The sequence below is a fragment of the Misgurnus anguillicaudatus genome, chromosome 1 (genome assembly GCF_027580225.2).
Source record: "Misgurnus anguillicaudatus chromosome 1, ASM2758022v2, whole genome shotgun sequence".
Lineage (NCBI taxonomy): Eukaryota > Metazoa > Chordata > Actinopteri > Cypriniformes > Cobitidae > Misgurnus > Misgurnus anguillicaudatus.
In genome coordinates, this window is record NC_073337.2 from 21,811,121 (window position 1) to 21,834,381 (window position 23,261).

At 38.5% G+C, this 23,261-nt stretch overlaps 2 protein-coding genes and 1 long non-coding RNA gene across 4 annotated transcripts in view; 2 read left to right on the forward strand and 1 right to left on the reverse strand.

Moving 5' to 3' along the window:
- The first annotated feature begins 2 nt into the window (after positions 1–2).
- th2 (tyrosine hydroxylase 2) lies at positions 3–6,347 on the forward strand. Its single transcript, XM_055190471.2, has 12 exons — positions 3–1,219; positions 1,681–1,858; positions 1,999–2,087; positions 2,207–2,274; positions 3,202–3,252; positions 3,357–3,502; positions 3,579–3,714; positions 3,793–3,862; positions 3,957–4,013; positions 4,365–4,460; positions 5,821–5,954; positions 6,105–6,347. Exons 1-12 carry the CDS (start codon positions 869–871, stop codon positions 6,268–6,270), a joined length of 1,542 nt encoding a protein of 513 aa, XP_055046446.2. The 5' UTR covers positions 3–868; the 3' UTR covers positions 6,271–6,347.
- Positions 6,348–7,737: 1,390 nt separating this feature from the next.
- LOC141363995 (uncharacterized) lies at positions 7,738–9,613 on the forward strand. Its single transcript, XR_012369749.1, has 2 exons — positions 7,738–7,971; positions 9,162–9,613. It is a non-coding gene; the product is annotated as an uncharacterized lncRNA (long non-coding RNA).
- Positions 9,614–12,805: 3,192 nt separating this feature from the next.
- The window catches only part of nup37 (nucleoporin 37), a 32,518-nt gene continuing 22,062 nt past the window's right edge, over positions 12,806–23,261 (reverse strand). For both annotated transcript variants that reach the window (XM_073868173.1, XM_073868168.1), the window contains exons 6-10: positions 16,680–16,770; positions 13,678–13,859; positions 13,251–13,301; positions 13,077–13,170; positions 12,806–12,993 (exon numbers count right to left, since the gene is read on the reverse strand). In XM_073868173.1, coding sequence (XP_073724274.1) covers positions 12,880–12,993; positions 13,077–13,170; positions 13,251–13,301; positions 13,678–13,859; positions 16,680–16,770 — 532 coding nt within the window. In that variant the 3' untranslated portion in view covers positions 12,806–12,879. The remainder of the gene's footprint in view (positions 12,994–13,076; positions 13,171–13,250; positions 13,302–13,677; positions 13,860–16,679; positions 16,771–23,261) is intronic.

The following is a 23,261-nucleotide window of genomic DNA, read 5'->3' on the forward strand; positions in this document are numbered from 1 at the left end:
TATAACGAAATAGCTATGCAAAAGAAATCGCCTGTACTGAAGCTATACCAAAAAGGACTGGGCATTATGAAGCTTGCTTGCAATAAGTGTAACTTCATACATTTATATTACTGTGTTTTATTCTCGATTGAAAACGAAAAAAATAGGGATTGCATGCGTCGACCATTTGCTTCAGCTGTTGCTGCTTTGTGCTTCACAGCATAATTTTCTCAACCAACCCGCAATCAACCAAATTACTGGATCAAAGGGTTGATAATACCATGTACTGAGCCATTTCACTTGGGAGAAAATCCTTAAAAAATGCTTTTGTTTATATGCTTAAACGTCAGTTAAATAAAATATAGCAACATACAGAAATATGCTGTATTTGTATTAAACTTAATGTGGACTAAAGTATCATCTGTGACTGTGTTATGACTAAAAATGTGAACTGAAATGTTATGCATGCATTGTTACAATGTATTTTTAATAATCAATAAAGGCATTATTATTATTATTATTATTATTATTATTATTATTATTTCAGCCGTTGTTTACATTTATGACAGTGAACAGCATGAGCACCGCCAAAGTCGGTTTCAGTACCTTGGAGAGCACCACAATCGAAATCAGCTATTTTAATTTTATTATAGGCTATACTATAAATAAAGATATTTATTTGTACATATATTTCCAGTTAGGAATAATTTTTGGTGACATTTTACAAAGTTTAAGTAGTATGTAGCTTTTGATATCTTTTCGCTGTATGACTGGTGCCTGAAAAGGGAAAGCACAAACTCATGACGCATCTTACATTAAAAATAGACGTGCATTTGCGCAACACATTTACATAAACTCTTGGCACCTCCGTATATAAATTGCCAGAGCTATGGCTCTAGTATGTGCATACACTTTAATCCAAATCTGGGAAGAGCAAGAAAAAACGCTTTTGGCATCGACTGCATCAGACTTCAATCAATATATTTTAAATAAATTAAGATACGAAGCGATGAAGACGGACAGCATTGGGCAAAATATTCCTTTCAGTGGCAGAAAGCGCAGCTTGATTGAAGACGCCCGACGGGAGAGAGAAAGCGCGTCGTCCTCACCCGGACCCTCACGGTGCGGGGACAGCTTCGTGTTTGAGGACGAGAAAAACGGCAAAGTTACTCTTAACATCCTATTTGCGCTCAAAAATGAAAAAAATGCAGGGTTTTTTAAAGCGGGAAAAGTCTTTGAGGTAAGCAACTTGTTAGGCTATTTAAAAATACATTTACAAAGAACAATAAAGCAACATTTTAATAGGCTACATTAAAATATTGTATATATAAAATAAATTATCTTTAATGACGTCTAGGAAAAATACAGGCAGACAGTATAGCCTACACTGTAAAAAGTTTCTGTAGAAATTACACTATTACTGGGTATTACTGGCAACTAGCTGCCAGTAACTTACTGTAGATTTTACATTTATGTTATTTACTAGCAACAGTTTGTTTAAAGTTAAATGAACATAAAACATTTTCAGTCTTTATGTTCTACAGTAAGTTACTGGCAACCAGCTGCATAATTACAGCTAATTTTTTTACAGTGTAATAATCGTTCATTTTATTAATAATGTGTTACCATTTTATTGATTTTCCAAATCGATTATTTGGTTATAATGAAAAATAATAATTGTTTGTCGGGTTTGCAACTTAGACTTTTGAAGCCAAGTTACTTCATCTTGAAAGTCGACCGAGCAGGAAATGTAAGAAAAGCGGTGGAGATGATCTGGAGTTCTTCATGAGCTGTGAACTGCACTGCTCCCATACCGACATCTTCATTAACTCCCTAAAAAGAGTTGCAGATGATGTACGAACATTGCAAGAGGAAAAGAGTAGGTCACCACGCTATTCTTAAATTCGTTAGCAAACGAATAATATAAACTATTTTAGTATTTAGCCTATTTAAACGTAACTATTTGTTTAGGAACGAATTATAATAAACTAAATTGTTTATTTTGATTTGATCCTCCAGCTCCATGGTTTCCGAAAAAGATTGCTGACCTGGACAAATGCAATCATTTAATAACAAAATACGACCCTGATCTGGACCAGGATCACCCTGTAAGGAACAACAGTGATGCTGTTGTAAAACATCATTTATTTGATCAAGATTTTATAAGCTGGTTCTATTTACGCCTTAGATCAATTGGAATACTGGTGACAATGATTTTTTAATTCAGGGTTTCAGCGATCTGGACTACAGAAAACGAAGAGGATTAATCTCTGAACTTGCTTTCAAGTACAAGCAGTAAGTTATCTGAAGTAGACTATCAATTATTATTATTATTATTATTATTACGCTAAAATTATTTTTATTATTATTGGTTATTTAATTCATTTAAACTTTCTTGACATTTTTTGAACTTTCTAAAAAACTTTCACATTTTTTTGCTATAAAATAAAGTTGAATTAGCTTAAGTTATTTAAATTTTATGTTTATAATTTATAGCAACTCCTCACTCTACCTGTTCTCACCAAGATGCGTACAAATGACACGCAGTGTGATTATCCTGCAATAGATACGCCAAATTCCGATTTTGCGTGCATATGATACGCCAGTCCTTCCCATTCACTTATATGGCGAATCGTTTCGTGACGTTTTATTTATTGTTTTCTCATTTGTTTTCTGTTTTTTAAACCATTTTCGCTTGGGTTTAGGGTTAGATTTCACATTTGTTTAAGCAGGTTATTTAATATACAGGTTTCTCTATGTTTTTATCTATATTTAAGCCATGGTCGCTTGGAGTTGGGGTTAGAGTTGGGGTTTGGGTTAGGATGTCATTTTTATATAATAAAAAGTTGTTCTAACCCTAAACCCAAGCTAAAATGTTAAAAAAAACTATATTGTTATTTATTGTTTTTTCAACAAATGACAAAACAACAAACAAAACGTCACGAAACGACTCGCCACACAAGTGAATGGGAAGGACTGGCGTATGATATGCACGCAAAATCGGAATTTGGCGTATCTATTGCACGATAATCACACTGCGTGTCATTTGTACGCTTTTTGGTGAGTTTAAATTAGTTGTAATTTGAAATTGATTCACTTTAAAATTGAAGCGCAACAAGTAGTTAATCAAATAGGCCACTGTCAAAAAATGTAAAAAATAAATTCTAAAACCCCCACATTTCCAGCCCTTTGATATAACTTCATTTTTTTGTGTCATTCCAGTGGTGACCCTCTACCTGTAGTGGAATACACTCCTGAAGAGGTTGCCACTTGGTAGATTTTCCCAATTTTTTATAACGCATATATAATATATGAAGATAGCCTAAGTTTAGGGCCAAATTTGTGAAATTGTAAAACCCATTTTTGTGATGAGGCAGGAGGGAAGTCTACAGAAACCTGACCAGTCTATACCCGAGTCACGCGTGCAAGCAGTTTCTAGATGCTCTGGGACAGCTGGAGAGGGAATATGTGTATGGGGAGGACAAAATTCCTCAACTCAGAGACGTGTCTGCATTTCTTAAAGGTAAACATTGCTGCTTATTTTTATTGTTAACAAGAGTGACAGAAATTAGGATGTCCAACATTGTATTTTTGTTTAGAGAGGACAGGATTTCAAGTGCGACCAGTCGCAGGGTTGCTCTCCGCCCGAGACTTCCTTGCCAGTTTAGCCTTTAGGGTTTTCCAGTGTACCCAGTACATCCGTCACCCCTCAGCTCCCATGCATTCCCCTGAACCGTACGTACACCGACACACTGACTGAAAACGTTTTTTATTGTGCAAACCGCAATCTAACAGGTAATTTACTGTAAACAGTGACTGCTGCCATGAATTACTTGGACATATACCGATGCTCGCAGACAAAGAATTTGCTCAGTTCTCACAGGTATTAAATGTTGTACTATTTAAATGTACGAATATTCATTTAAATATATACCGAACAACAAATTGAATTCGTCACTTATCATTTTACCTCGCAGGAGATTGGACTTGCTTCACTTGGAGCATCTGATGAGGATATTGAAAAGCTGTCCACGGTAAAAAAAAAAGAATGGGTAGAAACGCTTAGTGTGTATTTAAGCAAGCCTTTAGCGCCCCCTAGTGGAGCCTATTTAAACTGAAACGCTTTACAATAAAGTTGTATAATTCAACTAACAATAAACAATAGGCAACTTCTCCAGTATTTATTATTCCCATATTAATTTTAACACTAAACATTTTACCAAATACAGCTTTATTGTAAATCAATACTGAAATGGTCTAAGGGCTTATTGCTAATAACATTTTCACAACACAATGTCAATGTAAAACATAAAATTATATTCAAACATTACTCTGTAGGCTATACATGTAAAGCCAAACAACACTTTCTGAAATTCTTCACACAGCTTTACTGGTTTACGGTGGAGTTTGGTCTCTGTAAACAAAATGGAGCAGTAAAGGCCTATGGAGCTGGCCTTTTGTCTTCCTATGGAGAACTTCTGGTACATTTTTGAATTATCTAATATTTTTTATTAAAATACAGTACTGTGCAAAAGTCTAAGGCCACCACCCCCAGACTTGTTGTTTTAGAAGTAATGTCCATTCATATTTAGTTTTCAATCTATTTTATTAAGATACAAACAGAAAATACAGGAAATATGTAAAACATTTTCTAAACAAAATGTTTCTTAAGGCATCAGTCGGTATTTGGTGTGACCTCTCTCGGCGCGAAACACATCTTGAGCTTTTTTGAGGAGACTGAAGTCCTGGAGTCATTCGATTAGAATTAGAAATTAAGATTTAATTTCATTTAGGTTTAAGAGATCCTGCTATTGCTCAAGTGGAAGAGGAGTTTACCCTAAAAACTTGACACTTCAGCTTACACTTTTATACTCACTGTAAAAAACATTCTGTAGATATTACAGTATTACTGGCAGCTGGTTGCCAGTAACTTACTGTACACTGTAAAAAAATTCAGTAGAAATTACAATGTTATTGCAGCTGGGTTGCCGGTAATTTACCGTAGATTAACATTTATGTTATTTACTGGCAAGAGTTTGTTCAAAGTTAAATAAATTTTAAATATTAACAAGTCTTTATCTTTACAGAATAAAACTATACAATAACAGCCTCATGCAAAGCATTCTGGGAACCAGAAATCATCATCAACCTTTTTCTGTTTTTGCTTCAGATTTTGTTTCCCAGAATGTTTTGCTTGATGCTGTTTTTTTAGTTTTACTCTGTAAAGACAAAGACTTGTAAATGTTAAATGTTCATTTAACTTTGAACAAAATGTTGCCAGTAAATAACATAAATTTAAATCTACGGTAAGTTTCCGGCATCCCAGCTGCAATTTCTACAGATTTTTTTTACAGTGTAGATTTTACAATTAAGTTATTTACTGGCAACATTTTTTTTCAAAGTTAAATGAACATGAAACATATTCAGTCTTTATCTTCTACAGTAAGTTACTGGCAACCAGCTGCATAATTACAGCTAATTTTTTACAGTGCTGTTTTTAACACATTTCCTGTATTTTCTGGATGTATTCTTATAAAGAACCTGAGAAATAAATATATATGATCACCATACAATTGCAAAAACAACAAATCTAATTATGGCATAGTGGCCGAAAACTTTGGCACAGTACTGTATATACTGTGCAATATAGTATGAAAAAGATATTCAGTTTAACAAAGAGCTTTTGCCGTATGTAAGCTACTTCTTATGTTAAGAGCAGTACTGTTTTAAATGGTCAGGTTACATCCATCATTTGGTTGGTTTTGCTGGACTGGACAAAAACTACTAATCAGACCTCGAGGCAGCATTTGCACATCTGGATAATAAATTGTTTTTTTCTAGTATGCCCTTTCTAATGAGCCCCAATACAAACCGTTCGACCCAGCCGAGGCAGCAATCCAACCGTATCAGGACCAGTCATATCAGCCTGTGTACTTTGTGTCCGAGACCTTCGAGGATGCCAAAAGCAAGCTGAGGTGGGTGCTGATATGCTTTCACAGATCGCTTTCTCATTTGTAAATGACTTAACAGCTATTGTACAAGATGGGGAGAATTCAAATACACCATCCAGTATGAAAATAGCAACAAAACATATACAGATTATTGCTATCGCTATTGTTCCACAGGCAATATTCATCCACAATACAGAAGCCATTCTCAGTTAAATATGATCCCTACAATTGCAGCATGGAGATTTTGGATGAGCCCTCTAAGATCCATAATGCTTTGGGGCAGCTGAGGGAAGACCTGAAAATCTTGCATGAGGCAGTGGAGAGACTTGCACAGAAATAAGCCAGTGTGTGATCTAGCATCAATATCAGCAAATGTCTTTATAGACAAAATATAATTATTGCATATGTCAACATGAATACAGGACTAATTATTTATTTTGTATTTGTTTTAGTAATTTGTTATAGTAAAGTAAAGTTTTTTGGCGAATGATTGATTATCATTTCTATAACCCTGGTTTTACTACAAAATGCATGGTTGAAGGGACACTCCACTTTTTTGGAAAGTATGCTGGTTTTCCATCTTCCCTGGAGTTGAACATTTGGTCCTTGCCGTTTTGGAATCCATTCAGCTGATCTCCGGGTCTGGCGCTGGCACTTTTAGCATAGCTTAGCACAATCCATTGAATCTGATTAGACCATTAGCATTGCGCTAAAAATAACCAAAAAGTTTCGATATTTTTCCTATTTAAAACTTGACTCTTCTGTAGTTGCATCGTGTACTAAGACTGACGGATAAAATTTTAAAAATTAAAAGTTTTCTAGGCAGATATGGCTAGGAACTATACTTTCAAACTGGCGTAATAATCAAGGAATTTGCTGCTGTAACATGGCTGCAGCAGGAGTAGTGATATTACACAGTGCCTGAAAATAGTCCCATGCTATTGAAAGTAACCAAGGGGACTATTTACGGGCAGTCCGTAATATCACTACCCCTGCTGCAGCCATGTTACATCAGCAAAGCCCTTGATTATTACACCAGAATGTAGTTCCTATCCATATCTGCCTGGAATATTGCAGCTTTTAATTTTCCGTCGGTCTAAGTACACGATGTAACTCCAGAAAGCTATGGTAGGGGTGCTAGCGCAAGACCCGGAGATAGGCTGAATGGATTCCAAAACGGTAAAAAACAAATGTTTAACTCTAGGGGAGCTGGAAAATTAGCATATTTTCAAAAAAAGTGGAGTGTCCCTTTAAACTATGGTTACGGTAATATATTGACTGTATATGGATACTATAGTTAAACTATGGTTTAACTATAGTACTCAATTCAATGTTATAGTTATAGTATTTGGTTTGTTTGTTTTATTTGTAGTAAAACTACATCCCTGTAGTTCAGTTGCTAGAGCAGTACAGTAGCAGTACAAAGGTCATGGGTATTAACCCCAGGCAACACACTGACTGATAAAAAGTATATCTTGAATGCACTGTAAGTCACTTTGGATAAAAGCATCTGCCAAATGCATTAAAATACCATGGTTAATTTTAATAAGGGGTGTCGAGTCATGAATCGTTCAATTTACAAAAAGAATAAATATCTTTATTTTGACTACTGGGGTGAAATTTTGTCTTTTTATTCATACTGCACATTAATCAGGATTTTAAATTGCATTCACAGTTAGTTGCCAGACCTAGAAGCTCGCAGGCTGGATAGATGAAGGAGACTTTGGTGGATTAGTCCGCTGTCACAGCAATTTTTAGGTGATTGACAGCTTGCGGTTGAACTAAGATGTAAGCACAACTACGTAACTTAACTGTTCCTTTTATACTGAACACATAAGGATACCAGGATTCAACGTTTTGAACGCAGCACAGGCCAAACCACCTTCAATGAACCACGATTTCTCAGAAAAGAGTAAGTCACGTGACGGGATTCATTGAGGTCGGGGGTAAATGAGGTTGTATCAATCGACCGCCCTTAATTTCTCGGCCGAACGTGCTAGAAATCGAGCTGCTCGTCAGGAAATCCACGTCATAAATGGGGGTGAGTGGCACACATCTGCTTTCTGAAAGCAAACACTTAATCGTCTCTTGTATCTCATTTTACACGGCGCTCGGTCCAGTCCACAAATCCTTCCATAAACCGCAGTTTGGAGCCGAATCCGTCGAGTTCAAAACAGACGTACGTTGCCATGGCAATAAGATAACCACGGAAGGTTCCAGCCGCAAATCCTAAACGCTTATCGTCGCACATCACAACATAGGCATTTCCTTTCGTTAATATTTTAGACATTTGTTAGTTTAGTATAAACCGCCTTCTTTGAAAGGTCAATGAGTACATCGTGTTATAAACGGCTGCCAGAACGGCGCGCTTTTCTGCACGGTTCAGCTACCGCTCGTGATGCCTCAATCCCACCCTGTACAGCGAAAGAAACTGAAAATCTGTTTCTGCTAACCCAAGGGAGGAATCGTGAAATTAAATAAATGTACTGGAATTAAATTAAGAGGATTATTCTTACATGTTTTAGTAGGAAGTAAGATTAGGGCCTCTGCGCCTCACGCTCTTTTTTTTAAGTCAGTGAAACTACTAACTAACTTAGAAGGGGTAACGTTACCGCATTAACGGGATAGTTTGCCTAAAAATGTAAATTGTTTCATCATTTACTCACCTTCTTGTCATTCGGCATGACATTCTTCTGCAAAATGTAAATGTTTTGAAGTACTTCGGCAACCAAACACGAAACCACTAAAACATTTCTTAAATGATCTTCTTTTGTGTTCCACAGAAGAAAATAATATAATATACAGGTTTTGAATGACGTTATGATAAATAAATATTAAAAGATTTTTTTAATTATTATTATTGGGTGAACTTTTCCTTTAAACATCAATTTCTCATAATTACAGGGTGGCTCTATTCAAAGGAAAAAATAGACTCATCCTATAGTTTGCATCTAGCCTTTGCCAACAGACTGGCATAACATGATGAATATTCAAAATAAAAAAATGGCATTTTGTCCAAATGATGCATTGGATGATCCTACACTTTATAAAACAAGCATTAGTCAGGACTCTGGCAAAGTTTTGCTAAATGTAAGAGACCAGCCACCAGATGGCAATCTTGTGTTACAATCTTTCCCAACCACACACTGATAATTGAATGTAAATTTGGAAAAGTCAGTCATCCACTGTATCGTATTCCTTAAAAATCCTTTCTGTTCAATATCTCCTCAGTTTTCTTCTCAGAAAGGTCTTGTATATTTGTGTGAAGAGATGTGGAAGATCCTAAACTTGATTTCTCCGAACTGGTCCTGCACCAGCTAAGTTCTGAACTACAAAAACCTTACTGAACTCACTCAAACAAAAACAGCAGACCAGAAAAGCAGTAGCATGTTATGATTGCGGATGGTGGTATGCCTTTGGGATCCAAGAATCACACAGACCTGTCTTTGGGCAAGAAAAAGTTGGTACGTTCCCCCCTTTTCTGCACACCTGCTTTGGTCACACCCTAACATGATATGCCTTAGTGGGGTTTCCATTCGAACGTGAAACAAATCTGTTCAAAATTCAAAAAAGAAAGAAAAACAAACATGCAAATTAGATGCGTTTCCATCAAGTTATTTGAGCAAATGGTGGTGGTATTGGTAACCTAGTAACCAACAGTAAATAAAACAAGGCACACTTATGCTGCGTCCAAAACCGCCTACTTCATACTATATAGTAAGTGAAAAAAGCAGTAGGCGAGGCGAGTAGTATGTCCGAATACATAGTATTCTAAAAACAGTATGCAAAAAGTACCCGGATGACCTTCTACTTCCGGTTAGATTTTGCAGTGTGCATACGATGGACGCTGCACTATCCCATGATGCCCCGGACGAGGAGTTATCCAACAAAGAAGAAGAGGCACGCGGCTATTTTCGCGCTGAAATGACATGACGTGATGACGACGTATGTCACGTGATGTAGCAGCATGGCGGATGTAGTACGTCCGAATCTCATTCATATTACCAGGAATTCATACTATAGAGTCTACTGTTTTAACGGCAAGTAAGTAGGTACTTTATCTTATTCAGTACCTACTATACAGTATGCGGTTTCGGACGCAGCCTTAGAAAATAGAGACAGGGCTGTATTTAGGTACGATTGGGCAAGTTATAAATTTACTAGCAGTGCAGCTTGTAATTGCCAAACTGAATGCTGTGCACAGAAGAAGAAATGCAGAACGTGTGATGCAGGCACGAGCAGCAAGGGCATTACGATGACGTTGAGCTCCATATATGGGAAAGACAACGTCAGCTTAAACAACTAGACGGTCAATCACGTGGGTTTAATTTTCGCTATGTCAGAATTTATACGGCAAATGTGTTTTCATCTCCCATTATTTGCATTTACTCTTTTTCGCACAAGTCCAAAACCACCTCAAACGAGCGTAAAAACATATGGGATTTGTATTTTATTTTGCCATTTTCATCACTCGATTCTTATGCGATACTTCAAAATTAGCATATAAAAGGGGTTGATGGAAACCCAAACAGGGCGCACTTGCAAAATAAGTTTTTTATGATTTTCACAAAAGTTAAATGTCTTTCAGAATTTTTTCTTTAAACATATAAACATACAATATATATAATGAAAGAACAGACCCTATGCTTTCAAACAAAAAAAATAAACGTTTATCCTATCTTCAGGTTTCTTCAAAAATACCAGATTTTGAGCAAAAAGCTGAGCTAATTGCATTGTAAAGGACTTTTGTTAGAGATCAGATTCAGAGAGCGATGATCAAAGAATACCGTAGACAGTTTAATCGGACGCACATGCGGTGACGCGATACGCGTCTGGTCCGAACTTTCGGATTCAGTTTTCTAAATGGTCTGACTAGTTGCTAAACTGAACTCGTGAACAAATACCTAGTTGAAAAAATAACAAATGTTTTGGTTTCCTAGGTAATCCACGTGTTGTTTATTTTGCTTTTTATATAAATAAACTATGTTTAAAGTACTTTGTTTGTATTTATTCTTAGGGGAGTTCACCAGAAGTTACGTGTTGACCACGAAAGCCGCTTGTTTATGTTGTTACTGCTAAATCCGTCTATATATATATATATATATATATATATATATATATATATATATATATATATATATATATATATATATATTTTACTGTTTTTGGATCAGTAAATGTTTCAGTGTTTTATAAGATAGGTAAGAGCGCCACCTACTGGATAAAAGCAGAAACATGGATTGCCATGAAAACTCGTCATTGACAGCGAAGTGTTTTCTCTTAAAGGGATAGTTCGGCCAAAAACGATATTAAACCCATGATTTACTCACCCCCAAGCTGTCCGAGTTGCATATGTCCACCGTTTTTCAGACAAACACATTTTCGGATATTTTAGAAAATATTTTAGATCTTTCAGTTGAATAAACGTAATGTTACGGGGTCCAGCCATAGTCCACGACCTTCAAGTCCAAAAAAAGTGCGTCCTTCCTTCACAAATTAAATCCAAACGGCTCCAGGATGATAAACAAAGGTTTTCTGGGGGTGGTCCGTGCGGTGTTGTTGTGGAGGTGTCCATATTTGAAATTTTATTAACGTAATTAACTACCCATCTTAGACTCAGGAGAGAGTATTAGCGTAGTGTACACACTTTTCTTAGTGACGTATGACAAATTCGGAGGGCGGGGGCACAGAGCAGCAGCAGAGAAACCTCTGTACGCTGCGTAAGCGCTCATCCTGAATGCAGATGATACTAAGATGGCGGCGCTACCGGAAGGTAGTTAATTACGTTAATAAAGTTTTGAATATGGATGTTTCTGCGGCAGCGCCGCGCGGATTGCCCTCGGGGGACCTTTGTTTGTCGTCCTGGAGCCGTTTGGATTTGATTTGTGAGGGATGGACGCACTTTTTTTGGACTTGAAGGTCGTGGACTACGGCTGGACCTTACATTACATTTAATCAACAGAAAGATCTCAAATATTTTCTAAAATATCCGAAAATGTGTTTGTCTGAAAAACGATGGACATATGCAACTCGGACAGCTTGGGGGTGAGTAAATCATGGGTTTAATATCGTTTTTGGCCGAACTATTCCTTTAATTGACAAGAAAACTCGTCAATGGCGGGAATAGAGTTAAGAAACCCATTGGGTATATGCACCTTATACATGACACTATCAATCCTGTATAGCTTGGTAAATGTCATGGGTTCGAACCCAGGGAACACACATACTGATAAAAATGTATTGTAATGCACTATAAGTCACTTTGGATAAGTGTCTGCCAAAATCATACATGTTAATGTAATGTGTTTGCCCACCTGCACATCTTAAAAAGAGATATGCATACCCAAATATCTAGTCTTTAACCTTTTAAGCCTAAAAAAATCATCCCCATAATAAAACAGCCATTTGACCTGAAAGAACCTTTACTTCCCACTTAGTCTCCTGTGCTTTTCTTGGAAAAACACAGCTTTCGGAGTCTTGTGTTCTCCCCGCACTTCAGTTTCCCATGCTTTTCTTCATTTTCATGGTTCAGCTGTTGAAGCACAAACACCATTGCTTATGTCCGTTTCCTCTACCTTACACAAAGGTCACGGTCGGACAGAGGAAGCTCCCCTGTCGGGTTAGGAATGGGACTGAAGATTATTATCCTGGTGGAGTCAATGAGACTGTCTATACGAGCACCTGTACAGAGTTTTTTTACACACTTAAGCCATCCTGTGAGGAAAATGGCCAACTCCTGCTGTGTGGTGACCTTTGGCTAAACTCTTAGCCAACTTGGCAGAACACTACACCAAAACAATGATACAATACTTTTTAGTAAAGGGGAAATAATAAGAGTTTTAAATCAAGTGACCTAAAAAAAAATAAAGCAACCGTGAGTGAAAAATATGTGACTTTATTAAAAAACGGTGAAAATTAAAGTTTTTTTGCTGATATACTGCTGTCCAGATTACATCTCTGTCATCCAGAAGAACAGCTTTCGGTCTCCGCCAATTACACACAGTGGCAAGGTCCTATGCCAGCTTAGGCCCGCCCCAACAGAAGCTGAACCGGTCATTACAGGCTGCAATGAAAATTGTAAACAATAATGTAGCTGCAAATCTGCAAATGTAAATCAATTTCACAAATCTTCTGACTTAAACAAACCTGCGGATGCCCCAAGTGATGCACCAATAATTGACTGTTGATTTTTCCTGGATAGCCTGTGGTGGCGAAAAGATTTTCTTGTGCCCTTGACCATCTGCATAAGATTACAGTAATGAATGCAGTCCAATACTGAATAAATCTGATCTCTCTATTTAAAAAAAAAAGTGAATTTACCTGAAATGCCTTCCTCTGTCAAAATGAGCTGGTCGCTTCTCAAGCGGATAGCTACAGCCAAAACACATCAGTATCATTTACAGACTGTTTAATTCACTCCCTCATTAGGTCATGGTCAACTCAGTTTAATAGTTATTTAATGTGGAGGAGTTCATGTAATACTTTAAAAGGTTTTAAAGCTCATTTTTTAAACCACTTTAATGTAGCTTTCTAGGCACAAACTCCAAAACGGAGTTAATGTGTGTTGCAATTATGAACAGATGCTTGATAAATCCTAGGGAAGGGAACTAAATTAAAGAGACGATAAACAGTACATTTGGGTCATCTCGACCTCACAAAACAGTTCTTCTTCTAAAGTATCTTACTACACAAAAATTCTGTGAAATATTGTCAGTTTGGTTGACCGTAGATACAAGGTTATGTTTACCTGGAACGGGTAATGTCCCAGATCACCCAATCGTTGCCAGCAACTGCCCCGACTTTAACAGTGTTTGTGAGACACCAGTCAGCTGACATGAGTGGCACCTGCCCGCTGTCCAAAGACAGAATGGCATGTTGTGTAACAAGGTCATAGAATCGAATAGTGCCTTTCTTCTCTGCCACCATCAACTGTTACAAAAAAGATTCATGAACAAAATTTATTAAATTCATTCCTTTTACAATTCATTATGTACAGCGTTCAGATGCAAAATCCGCTAAATGCCACCTACATCACAAGTTAATAATGATATTAACCAAAAGCTCTTGGCATGTAATATATGTTCATCAAACACTTTTGCTTCAAATCCGCTAAATCCTGGCCTCAGGCAATTTAGAAATACAAGTTTGTTGGCAGAATCTGTTGATTATTCAGCAAAGTCCTCAAAGCGCACAGAAGACGAATGTAGAATGATCGTGGATCACATTCACACTTGGGTCCCTTGTGAGTATTTGGACCTAAATACAAACCGAAAGTGGCAGCCACATGCTTCACAGTGACCCCTAGTGTGTGCTTCAGTTTCTTTACTTTTTGAATTCTGACTTTAACTCTTTCCTCGCTATTGAAGAGTTAAGTAAGAGAAAATGCTTCCCTGCCAATGACGATTATTTCTGGCTTTCCACAATTCTGCTATTATCCACCTCTTCCGCATCTTATAAAATCCGGAAGTATCGCCCTTGGAATAGGCATCCTGTGGCTTGGTAAGCACGAAACACCAAAGTTCAGATTTTCAACTCACGTGGATCACACGGCAATGCTCAATTTGCGCAAGCTGAAAAATCAGAACTTTGGTTAACGTGGCGTGAAAATCCGCCAATCAGGAGCTTGCTCTAGCAGTGACGTGATTACAGGAAGTGAGCAAAGGCAGAAAAACAAAACAACTATGGAGGACAATCATCATCGTGACAGGTGACACCTTCGTACCTTTACAGGAATTAAAAGGATCTTGTTTGGAAGAAAGTGAGTGAGGAGGTCGAAGAATCTGGTAAGTTTACTCAATTTGAGCTATATAAGCCCCTCCCATGAAGTAAATTTACGTGTGAATGTCTCGAATGACTAGAATTTCACAAATTAAGCGACTAAACTCAAAATGTTCAAGCATCCAACTACGCGCGAAAAGCACGTTTTGCCGCCTTTTCCGCATCTGGTGTGAACGCACAGTAAGGGCCAATCACACCAAAAGCGTTTTTGGCAGTTGCAGGTGCCTTTTTTGAATGATATTCTATGGACAGTGAGCGTTTGCGCGTTGTTTATGCGCGCCGAGCACCTTGCGGTTTTTGCCGCCAGCCGCAGCACGGGCTTTGAAGAGCAGAGAAGTGGCCAACGTCATTCGCGTCTTTTCATTGTCTAATCAAATGAGGGGAGAGGCGGGCCTTACGTTGTGGTGAGGGAAGTTTACAGTTGCTTTGAAGAACCGGACTCCACTCGCTCACTCTCTCCTGCGTGTTTGTGCACCTCTCACCCTCAAACAAGGTCAGAGCAAGCGCCCTCTTTTTAAAGTTTCTGCTTAATATGACAGTTAACAGCAAAAGAGTGCTCACGCTTCAATATTTGATTGACAAGACAGCTGACTCAGTGGTTGCTTAGCAATATAAAAAGCCGCATCGCACTGGGCTTTTTTTAAAAGGCAGTGCGGCGCGCCTTGCGTTTCCAAGCGTTTAAAGCGCATTTGGTGTGATTAGCTCCTAAGAAGAACATTTTCTGGAAAGCCTTAATCTTTTGTGAAAATCATGAAAAATGCTGCCGCTGGCTGGCAAAGTTTTTTTTTTAAAAACGCTGGCAGGGAAAGAGTTAATCAATCGCAATGTTTCTTGTTGCAGCTTTAGTGGAAATTTTTTTGATTATTCCCAGAAACTCTTGCATGCACTTATGTAGGGTTCACACCAGACACGGTAGAAGCGGCAAGCGCGAGTGATTTACATGCTAAATCAATGCAAAGATGCGAATTGACATCCTGTGGCACGGTCCGCACGAATTGGGTGTTACCGCGGGAAACGCACGAGTTGAAAAATCTGAACTTTGGCGGATTTCCGCGCTGCGTTAACCAATCAAGACCTTGTTGTAGTAATGACGTGATTACAGGATGCAAGCGGAGTCTCAGCGGAGTCGCAGAAGCCCCTCCCATGACGTGAATTTTCGTGTGAATGTCACGAATGACTAGAATTTCATGCGCGAATGAAGCGAGTAAACCTTTTTGCAACCTCTACCGCGGCTGGTGTGAATGCACCATTAGAGCAGGAGTTGGGAACCCTGGGTCCTGGAGGGCCACTGTCCTGCAGAGTTTAGTTCCAACCCATTATCAAACACATCTGAGTTTAATTTCCAAGTAGTCCGGAAGACCTTAATTTGATTTTTCATGTGCGTTTAATTAGGGTTGGAACTAAACTCTGCATGACAGTGGCCCTCCAGGACCAGGGTTCCCCACCCCTGACTTAGAGGGTTTTGTAGCAAAATACAGTCAAAAGGCATTTTATTTACTCATTAATAATCTTTTCATTGCCATTAAAGTGAAATTACTAAACCTAAACACAAGAGCCTGATATAAAATGCTCATTTACAAGAAAACATGTCAGACGCATTTAGAGGGTTTTGCATCTGAACTCTTCATATGTTCATTATATACATCTGTATACAGAAGCTGATTATGGCTCTTTAAATTGTATTTTATATTCAATAATATCTGCATCATATTTCAATATCGACATTGCCCTTTAAAAAATTATTCATAATAATCTAGATAGATAGACAGAGACAAATTAAGAAAGTTAATATATTAAACAACAGTAAAGTTGTGATTGATAAATAGGTAGGTAGGTACAGTAGGTAGATGGATGGAGAGAGAGAGATAGCTAGATAGATAGATTGATAGGCAAGAGACAAATTAAGAAAGTAAATATATTAAACAACAATAAAGTTTTGGTAGGTAGATGGTTGAATGAATAGATACTGACCTTAAAAGTCTCCTCGGGGTGCCAACAAATGCTTACACCAGGTGAACGCAGTGTAAATGAAATGGTTTCATTACCATCAAGGTCCCACACCCTGAACAAATGAAAACAACAGTATAACTTTTAATGTAAGAAATATGAAAAACAGCATGAGGGCTTATAGATCACTATTAACAGAGCGCATGTGCACTTCTCATTACAATTTAGGACATTTTTGTTAAGTTTTAATTATTAATTTAATCACAATTATAAAAATTGGTGGTCCCAATGACCAATGGAAAGCCATCCACATCCCCATGTGTTCTAACCCTTAACACATACACAAACAAAAGTAAAAATTCACTCCAAGACTAAAAAAAGAACCGTCAGAAACGGGACACAAAATCTAAAGCAACAGAAGTCTAGTAAGTGTCCAATTAGGCACCGGGGACTCTAAAAATAGCTTTTTGCCAGTATAAATATAGGAAATATAACCTATGACCTTAGTTCTGGTAGTGCGTGTCAATAACAGTGCCAAAGAGGCCTTTTATAGGAATAGGTAGTTGTTCCACTAAGAAGCAGGAAGGCCAACACCATCTTCTCATCTGGCCTCTCACTGGTCTGTAAAGAGACCAGGCGAGTGCAGATACAGCGAGAGATCTGCAAGCAGATGCAATAAATCATTTGGACTGAGAGGACCGGAGATCAGATTTTTGAGGGTTTCACTGGAGATCAGATCTTGGGTTTACCACATCACAGGGGTCTGAGCGAAGACAACCTCAAGTTCCCCGAATGAGATGGGTTTCTGGGAAAGTAGAAAAAAGAAGCCCTCCATTAATACGAAAGACGCACATCCGCTGGTTGATGAGGTCATCGAGAAGTCTTCATCAATAAAACCCAAAAGCAGTCCAAAGCCTGTCACAATGTCAGCCATGCAGTTGCTTAGATTAATATCTACAGTAAAGGGGTTGCATTTGGAGGACATGCCTCATTCTCAACAGCTCATATGTTTGCCAGAAACTCCTGAACCGTCTCTGTTCGTCTGGGTCATCTACGGTCTGATCAGGCTGCTTTGCTGAGCATGAGTGAGGTTTTAGACCACAGCACACAAATATGGTTAAAACCCCTTTACTCAGAAGCCCATGCCAAGCAGGAGTTCAGACGTACGTAAAAACCAAAACCGCCGGCCCCTGACAACCACCAGGGTATTCATGAGGGCGAAAAGTCAGCTTTAACACTGACAGTGCCAAACTCGGATTAAGACGCGAAGCACGCAAACACAATAGGACACGTCACAAATATTCCCTTTGGTACTTCAGACAGCGTGTCGATAGCCACTTGCAGTGCGAGTTGAAGGAGAGGGATGCGACTGAAGTCACAGCAAATCTACAAAGAAAAACAAGGGATGTGTCTGCTTTCCCACACTGCATAACCATGAACTGAGCTTTGCATGGGATTTTTGCGCAGGGGTGGGGGTGAGAAACACTGAAATTGTGTTAAGAACTCTGGAAACAAACATTTACAGTCGCGACCCGGTCGGGGGTTAATTCATTTTCGTCATCGCCGGTGTGAATTACAGTTTTCACACTTTTTGTGGTTAGGTATACTTTATCAGTCATGAAGAGAATGAAGTTAAAAAACCTTACACTTTTGTAACAATAAACAGAAATAGATCTGAGGTGAGAAACTTTGAAAACACTTAGTCACCAAATTCACTTCGTGGGGCTGTTTAGTGAGCTTCCTAACTAGACAGCATTTAAAAGGCATCATAACCACATACTGCATATACATCAAGATAAATAAATAGTATTGTGGATATATTTCTCCCTTTTCCATAAAGCTTTTAAAGTAAATGATAGGGGACTCCTTTAAAACGAAATAACATCTCTTTCTTATGCTACAGAGTTGTGGGCACATGCTGGGAATCATCGTGTGTTGGTTGTCATCCTCGGAAATGACAGGTGTGCCTTACTCTTCAACAATGAACTCCCTCAACTCAGTATTCCCTTGTGTGACCTGCATTACCTAAATTAATCTGTAGGTGGCACTGAGGCACACAACACTACGATAGCAAAAACCTGCTCTGATCTTTAAACAGAATCAGGTTGCACTATTCCCATAAAGCACACACAGAATTATGTAACTCCAGAAGAGATCTGAATCTGAAATTAAGATTGCAATACAGATATGGTAAATTAAATCTTTAATGATAATATTCTTAAAGAACACGCAAGATGACACTAAAGCATGTAAGTACAAAATAATAAAAAACCAAGCAGGTTTTTAATGGTTTGGTGCTGGTATAGCTGATGTGTCTTTATAGCAATGCTTTCAACATTGTTTCTAATGAACATTCTTCCCGTTCTTCCTGTGTTTTTGAAGCTTTGTTTGTGTTTACAATGCACAAAACATGTTTTCATGTTTCACTTGTAAAAACGCAAAAATACTTTTCACACAATTTACATATCTGTATACGTAGTTTTCACTGTCCTAAAATTAGCTGAAAGTCCCTCAAAAATAGTCACCTTAGTATCTTTGAATAGCAGGGGACTATTTTCGGGCACTACGTAATATCATTGCGCCTGCTGCAGCCATGTTACGGCAACAAAGTCCTTGACTATTACACCAGAATGAGAGTATAGTTCCTAGCCAAATCTGCCTAGGAAATCACAACTTTTAATTTTATGTCGGTCTTAGTACACGATGTAACTACAGAAGAGTCAAGTTTTAAAAAGGAAAAATATTGAAACTCTTTGGTTATTTTTTTAGGCACGATGCTAAATGGTCTAATCAGATTCAATAGATTGTGCTAAGCTATGCTAAAAGTGCTAACGCCAGACCCGGAGATCAGCTGAATGGATTCCAAAACGGTAAGAATCAAATGTTTAACTCTAGGGGAGCTGGAAAATGAGCATATTTTCAAAAAAGTGAAGAGACCATATAAACCTTCACCATGAGCGCCGAAATTGGGTTTTGCATGTGCAACTTATGTATACGTTGTGACACCGGCAGCTACTTAATTGGAACTGCTGAATGCAGCATCTATGTACATATATATCTATGGTTGAGCTGTTACAATTAGCTGAAGGGGCAGGGATTCATTTGCATATTTATATCTATTGTCTAAGCTAGTGGGATGGCTTAGAGGCGGCATTAATTTGCATATTCATATCTTTGTCTGAGCTAGTGTGATGGAGTAGAGGCGGGGACTGATTCGCATATTTATACAAAAATATGATGTTATTTAATGTTAAACTATGTGAGTGGTGCGACAGGGATTTGAGCAATGTCCAGAGTCACAGCAGACATCCGCCGACAGCCACCTCCAGTGTGCGTACCTTCATAGAAAATAATGTATTGTGTTTTTAGATTTATGATGAGACGCGGCGCTTCTCGGTGTGCGACCCCCTTTACACTGTACTTTGAGCGATCTGAGCTTTCGTCATTAGGATGCGATTGTTTTGAAAGTGCTTTCTTAAAGGTGCAGTGTGTAAATTTTAGCGGCATCTAGTGGTGAGGTTACAAATTGCAACCAACGGCTCAGCCCACTGCTCACCCCTCGCTTTCAAAACGCATAGAGAAGCTACAGTAGCCGCCACCGGAAAAACATGTCATCGTCGGAGACAAAAATGTTTGTCCGTTAAGGGCATCTGTAGAAACATGGTGGCACAAAATGGCGACTTCCACGTAAGGGGACCCTCATGCATGTAGATAAAAACATCTCATTCTAAGGTAATAAAAACATAACGATTCATTATTAAAAGGTCTTTATACACCCACGATAATGTGGTTTTGTATATTATATTGCATTTCTGTTTAGAGATCCTTCTAAAAATTACACACTGTACCTTTAAAGGATTTGTCCATTTTCTAAAAAAAAAAATCCAGATAATTTACTCACCACCATATCATCCCAAACGTTGATGTCTTTCTTTGTTCAGTCGAGAAGAAATTATGTTTTTTGATGAAAACATTCCAGGATTTTTCTCATTTTAATGGACTTTAATGTACCCCAACACTTAACAGTTTTAATGCAGTTTAAAATAGCAGTTTTAAATGACTCTAAACAATCTCAAACGAGGCATAAGGGTCTTATCTAGCGAAACTATTGTCATTTTTGGCACTTTTAATACACAACTTCTCGTCTATTTCCAGACATGAGATGCGCCAGCGCGACCTTAAACAATGCGTCATCAAGTCAAGAGGTCACGGATGACGTATGCGAAACTACGCCCCAGTGTTTACAAGTGTGGAGAGGACCATTCCGACGTTGTTGTATGTCGAATGATACTAATTCACATCTTTGTGTCAGTTTATTGTTAGAAATGGTCCGCAAATGTGCGTTTCATATATGTAACACGTCACCTTTTAACGTCATTACACAATTACGTGAGGTCGCAATGGCTCTTCACATAGCCGGAGGAAGACGAGAAGTTGTGGATTAAAATGCATATTTTTTATTTTTCTTGACAAAAATGACACTCATTTCGCTAGATAATAATAATAATAATAATAATAATAAGACCCTTATGCCTCGTTTGAGATCGTTTAGAGTCCTTTGAAACTGCAATTTTAAAGGGGGGGTTTAATGGTATTTCAAGCATTCTGACTTATTAACACAGTTATAGAGTTGTTTCCTCATGCTAAAGTATTTCTGTGCCGAATGCACTTCGCCAGGGTTCGTACAAGTTTCGGCTAATTTTTTTCGATTACGGTTCTAACTGACGTTTCAGGGGTTTTCGATACGTATCACTTCTTTATATGGGCTTCCGCCGGAAAAATTCCCCCGGAAAACCCCGCCCAGCCGTCAGTCAGCGGGAGACGCTAGAGCTTGCTAACAGCTTATCACGCCATTCAGCTTTGTTTAATTTCAAAAGTCAACAATGGCACAACAAGAAGTGTGTTTTTGGATGTAAGGAGAAGACATCCAGCCTTATGGAAACAATGGATATAGTTTATTATCCGGATTAGCAGCGGAGTTTTGCGTGTGTGTTTGATGCGGTGGATTTTCAGAACCGGGTCATGACGAGTTACACGTGGTAAGTAAGACTTCTGTCTTATGTTGGAAATAGGCGCGTGTATATTATATAAATGACACGAACATGTAGTGAATCATAAGTTAAAAAAGTGTTGTATAGTGTTGCATGACTCGTACTCGTTCCTCCCGTGTTATAACTCCTCCTTCTTCATTTTTTCGTAAGTTATCGGAAAGATTCGGTAAAGCTAATCTTTCTTTTATAAATCTGATTAAACTAAAGACTCTTCAGAGATATAAAGGATGTCATACTACTCTATAGGTACTCCAGATTAATATCAGAAATGCAGAAACAGCGTGTGTTACGTGAGCTTTAAACTGCATTAAAACTGTTAAGTGTTGGGGTCCATTAAAATGAGAAAAATCCTGGAATGTTTTCCTCAAAAAACAATTTCTTCTCGACTGAACAAAGAAAGACATCAACATTTTGGATGACATGATGGTGAGTAAATTATCTGGATTTTTTTAAGAAAATGGACTAATCCTTTAACACTGGAGCCCATCTTAATGTTACATCTGTGCTTTTTATTCGGAGTCATTTAGTGTGCGATTACAGTCCCGTCGCATGCCTATTATATTGCTTAGCTGATCAGACATTGACGTAACTCTGCATTAGGTGGTTTTAACAAAGGCAGATGAAGGTGAGTGGTCATACTAACGTCTTTCCTTTTGAACCGCCCTCAGGCCCGATTAGCGGTCACACTGCACGTTTTGTGTCTGAGACCAAGTGAATCGCGCTGGAGCACACCTCTGCAAGCCGGCCAGGGTGCGATTAACCAAACCGTGCGGTACAGAACGACCTGACGCAGTTTGGTTTGGATAGTGTGAGCGCACCCTTACATATGCTGTTTTGATGCTCAATAAAATGATAGACTACAGACGGGCCTTTAAAATGCATCCAAAACTCAACATATGCCGGTGACACCCCGACATGATCCAGATAAGACCCTCGTTCGTCTCAGAAGCAGTTTGTGTGGCCTTACTGCGAAACGTTTGCTCTCTTTCTCTAACATGAACCCGATCTCTCTCCTGTTCCACCTCGCCTTTCCTCCTGCGTCCCATATTTTCTCAACGTGACAGAATTTAAATCTTTCTGCAGATGGAGCACTCTACTGTTTTCTCTGGCTCCACGGGAGAAGGAGACTTAGACTTGTGGCGGATGTTTCCTGCTTCGTTCCCTTCAGTGGCCCCTGTAGTCTCCCACCAAACACACTATCTCTCACACGAAATCAAAAGGCCAAAGCTACATTCATCAACTGACTGCACCCCGATTGTGATGGGCAAGTGCAAGTCTAGTTTTGGAGGGCATCCTGGGTAACATGTGGCTGTTTTGCTTATAAGCATGACCACAGCGAGACACCAAATATCAAATCACGCTATCGAATCTCCCATTTGAGCTGGCAGTCCGGATTAGAAATATATGGTAACTGCAGTGGTTTGCACCTTACTGTGCTGTTGGGTGGGCTATGATTTATTCATAAGAGATGGTTGTTATTTAATCAAAAGAATAGGCAGCTATTACTTCGGCCAGGATGTTAACTATTACAAAGAAGTTTTCAGCATCATCCAGA

Bases quoted from the DNA above. Each gene is read 5' to 3' on its own strand.
- th2 (XM_055190471.2), top strand. From the start codon at position 869: ATGGCTCTAGTATGTGCATACACTTTAATCCAAATCTGGGAAGAGCAA. The intron at 3,715-3,792 runs GTACGTACACCG...TACTGTAAACAG, and splicing joins CCCATGCATTCCCCTGAACC to TGACTGCTGCCATGAATTAC. The intron at 4,461-5,820 runs GTACATTTTTGA...GTTTTTTTCTAG, and splicing joins CTTCCTATGGAGAACTTCTG to TATGCCCTTTCTAATGAGCC.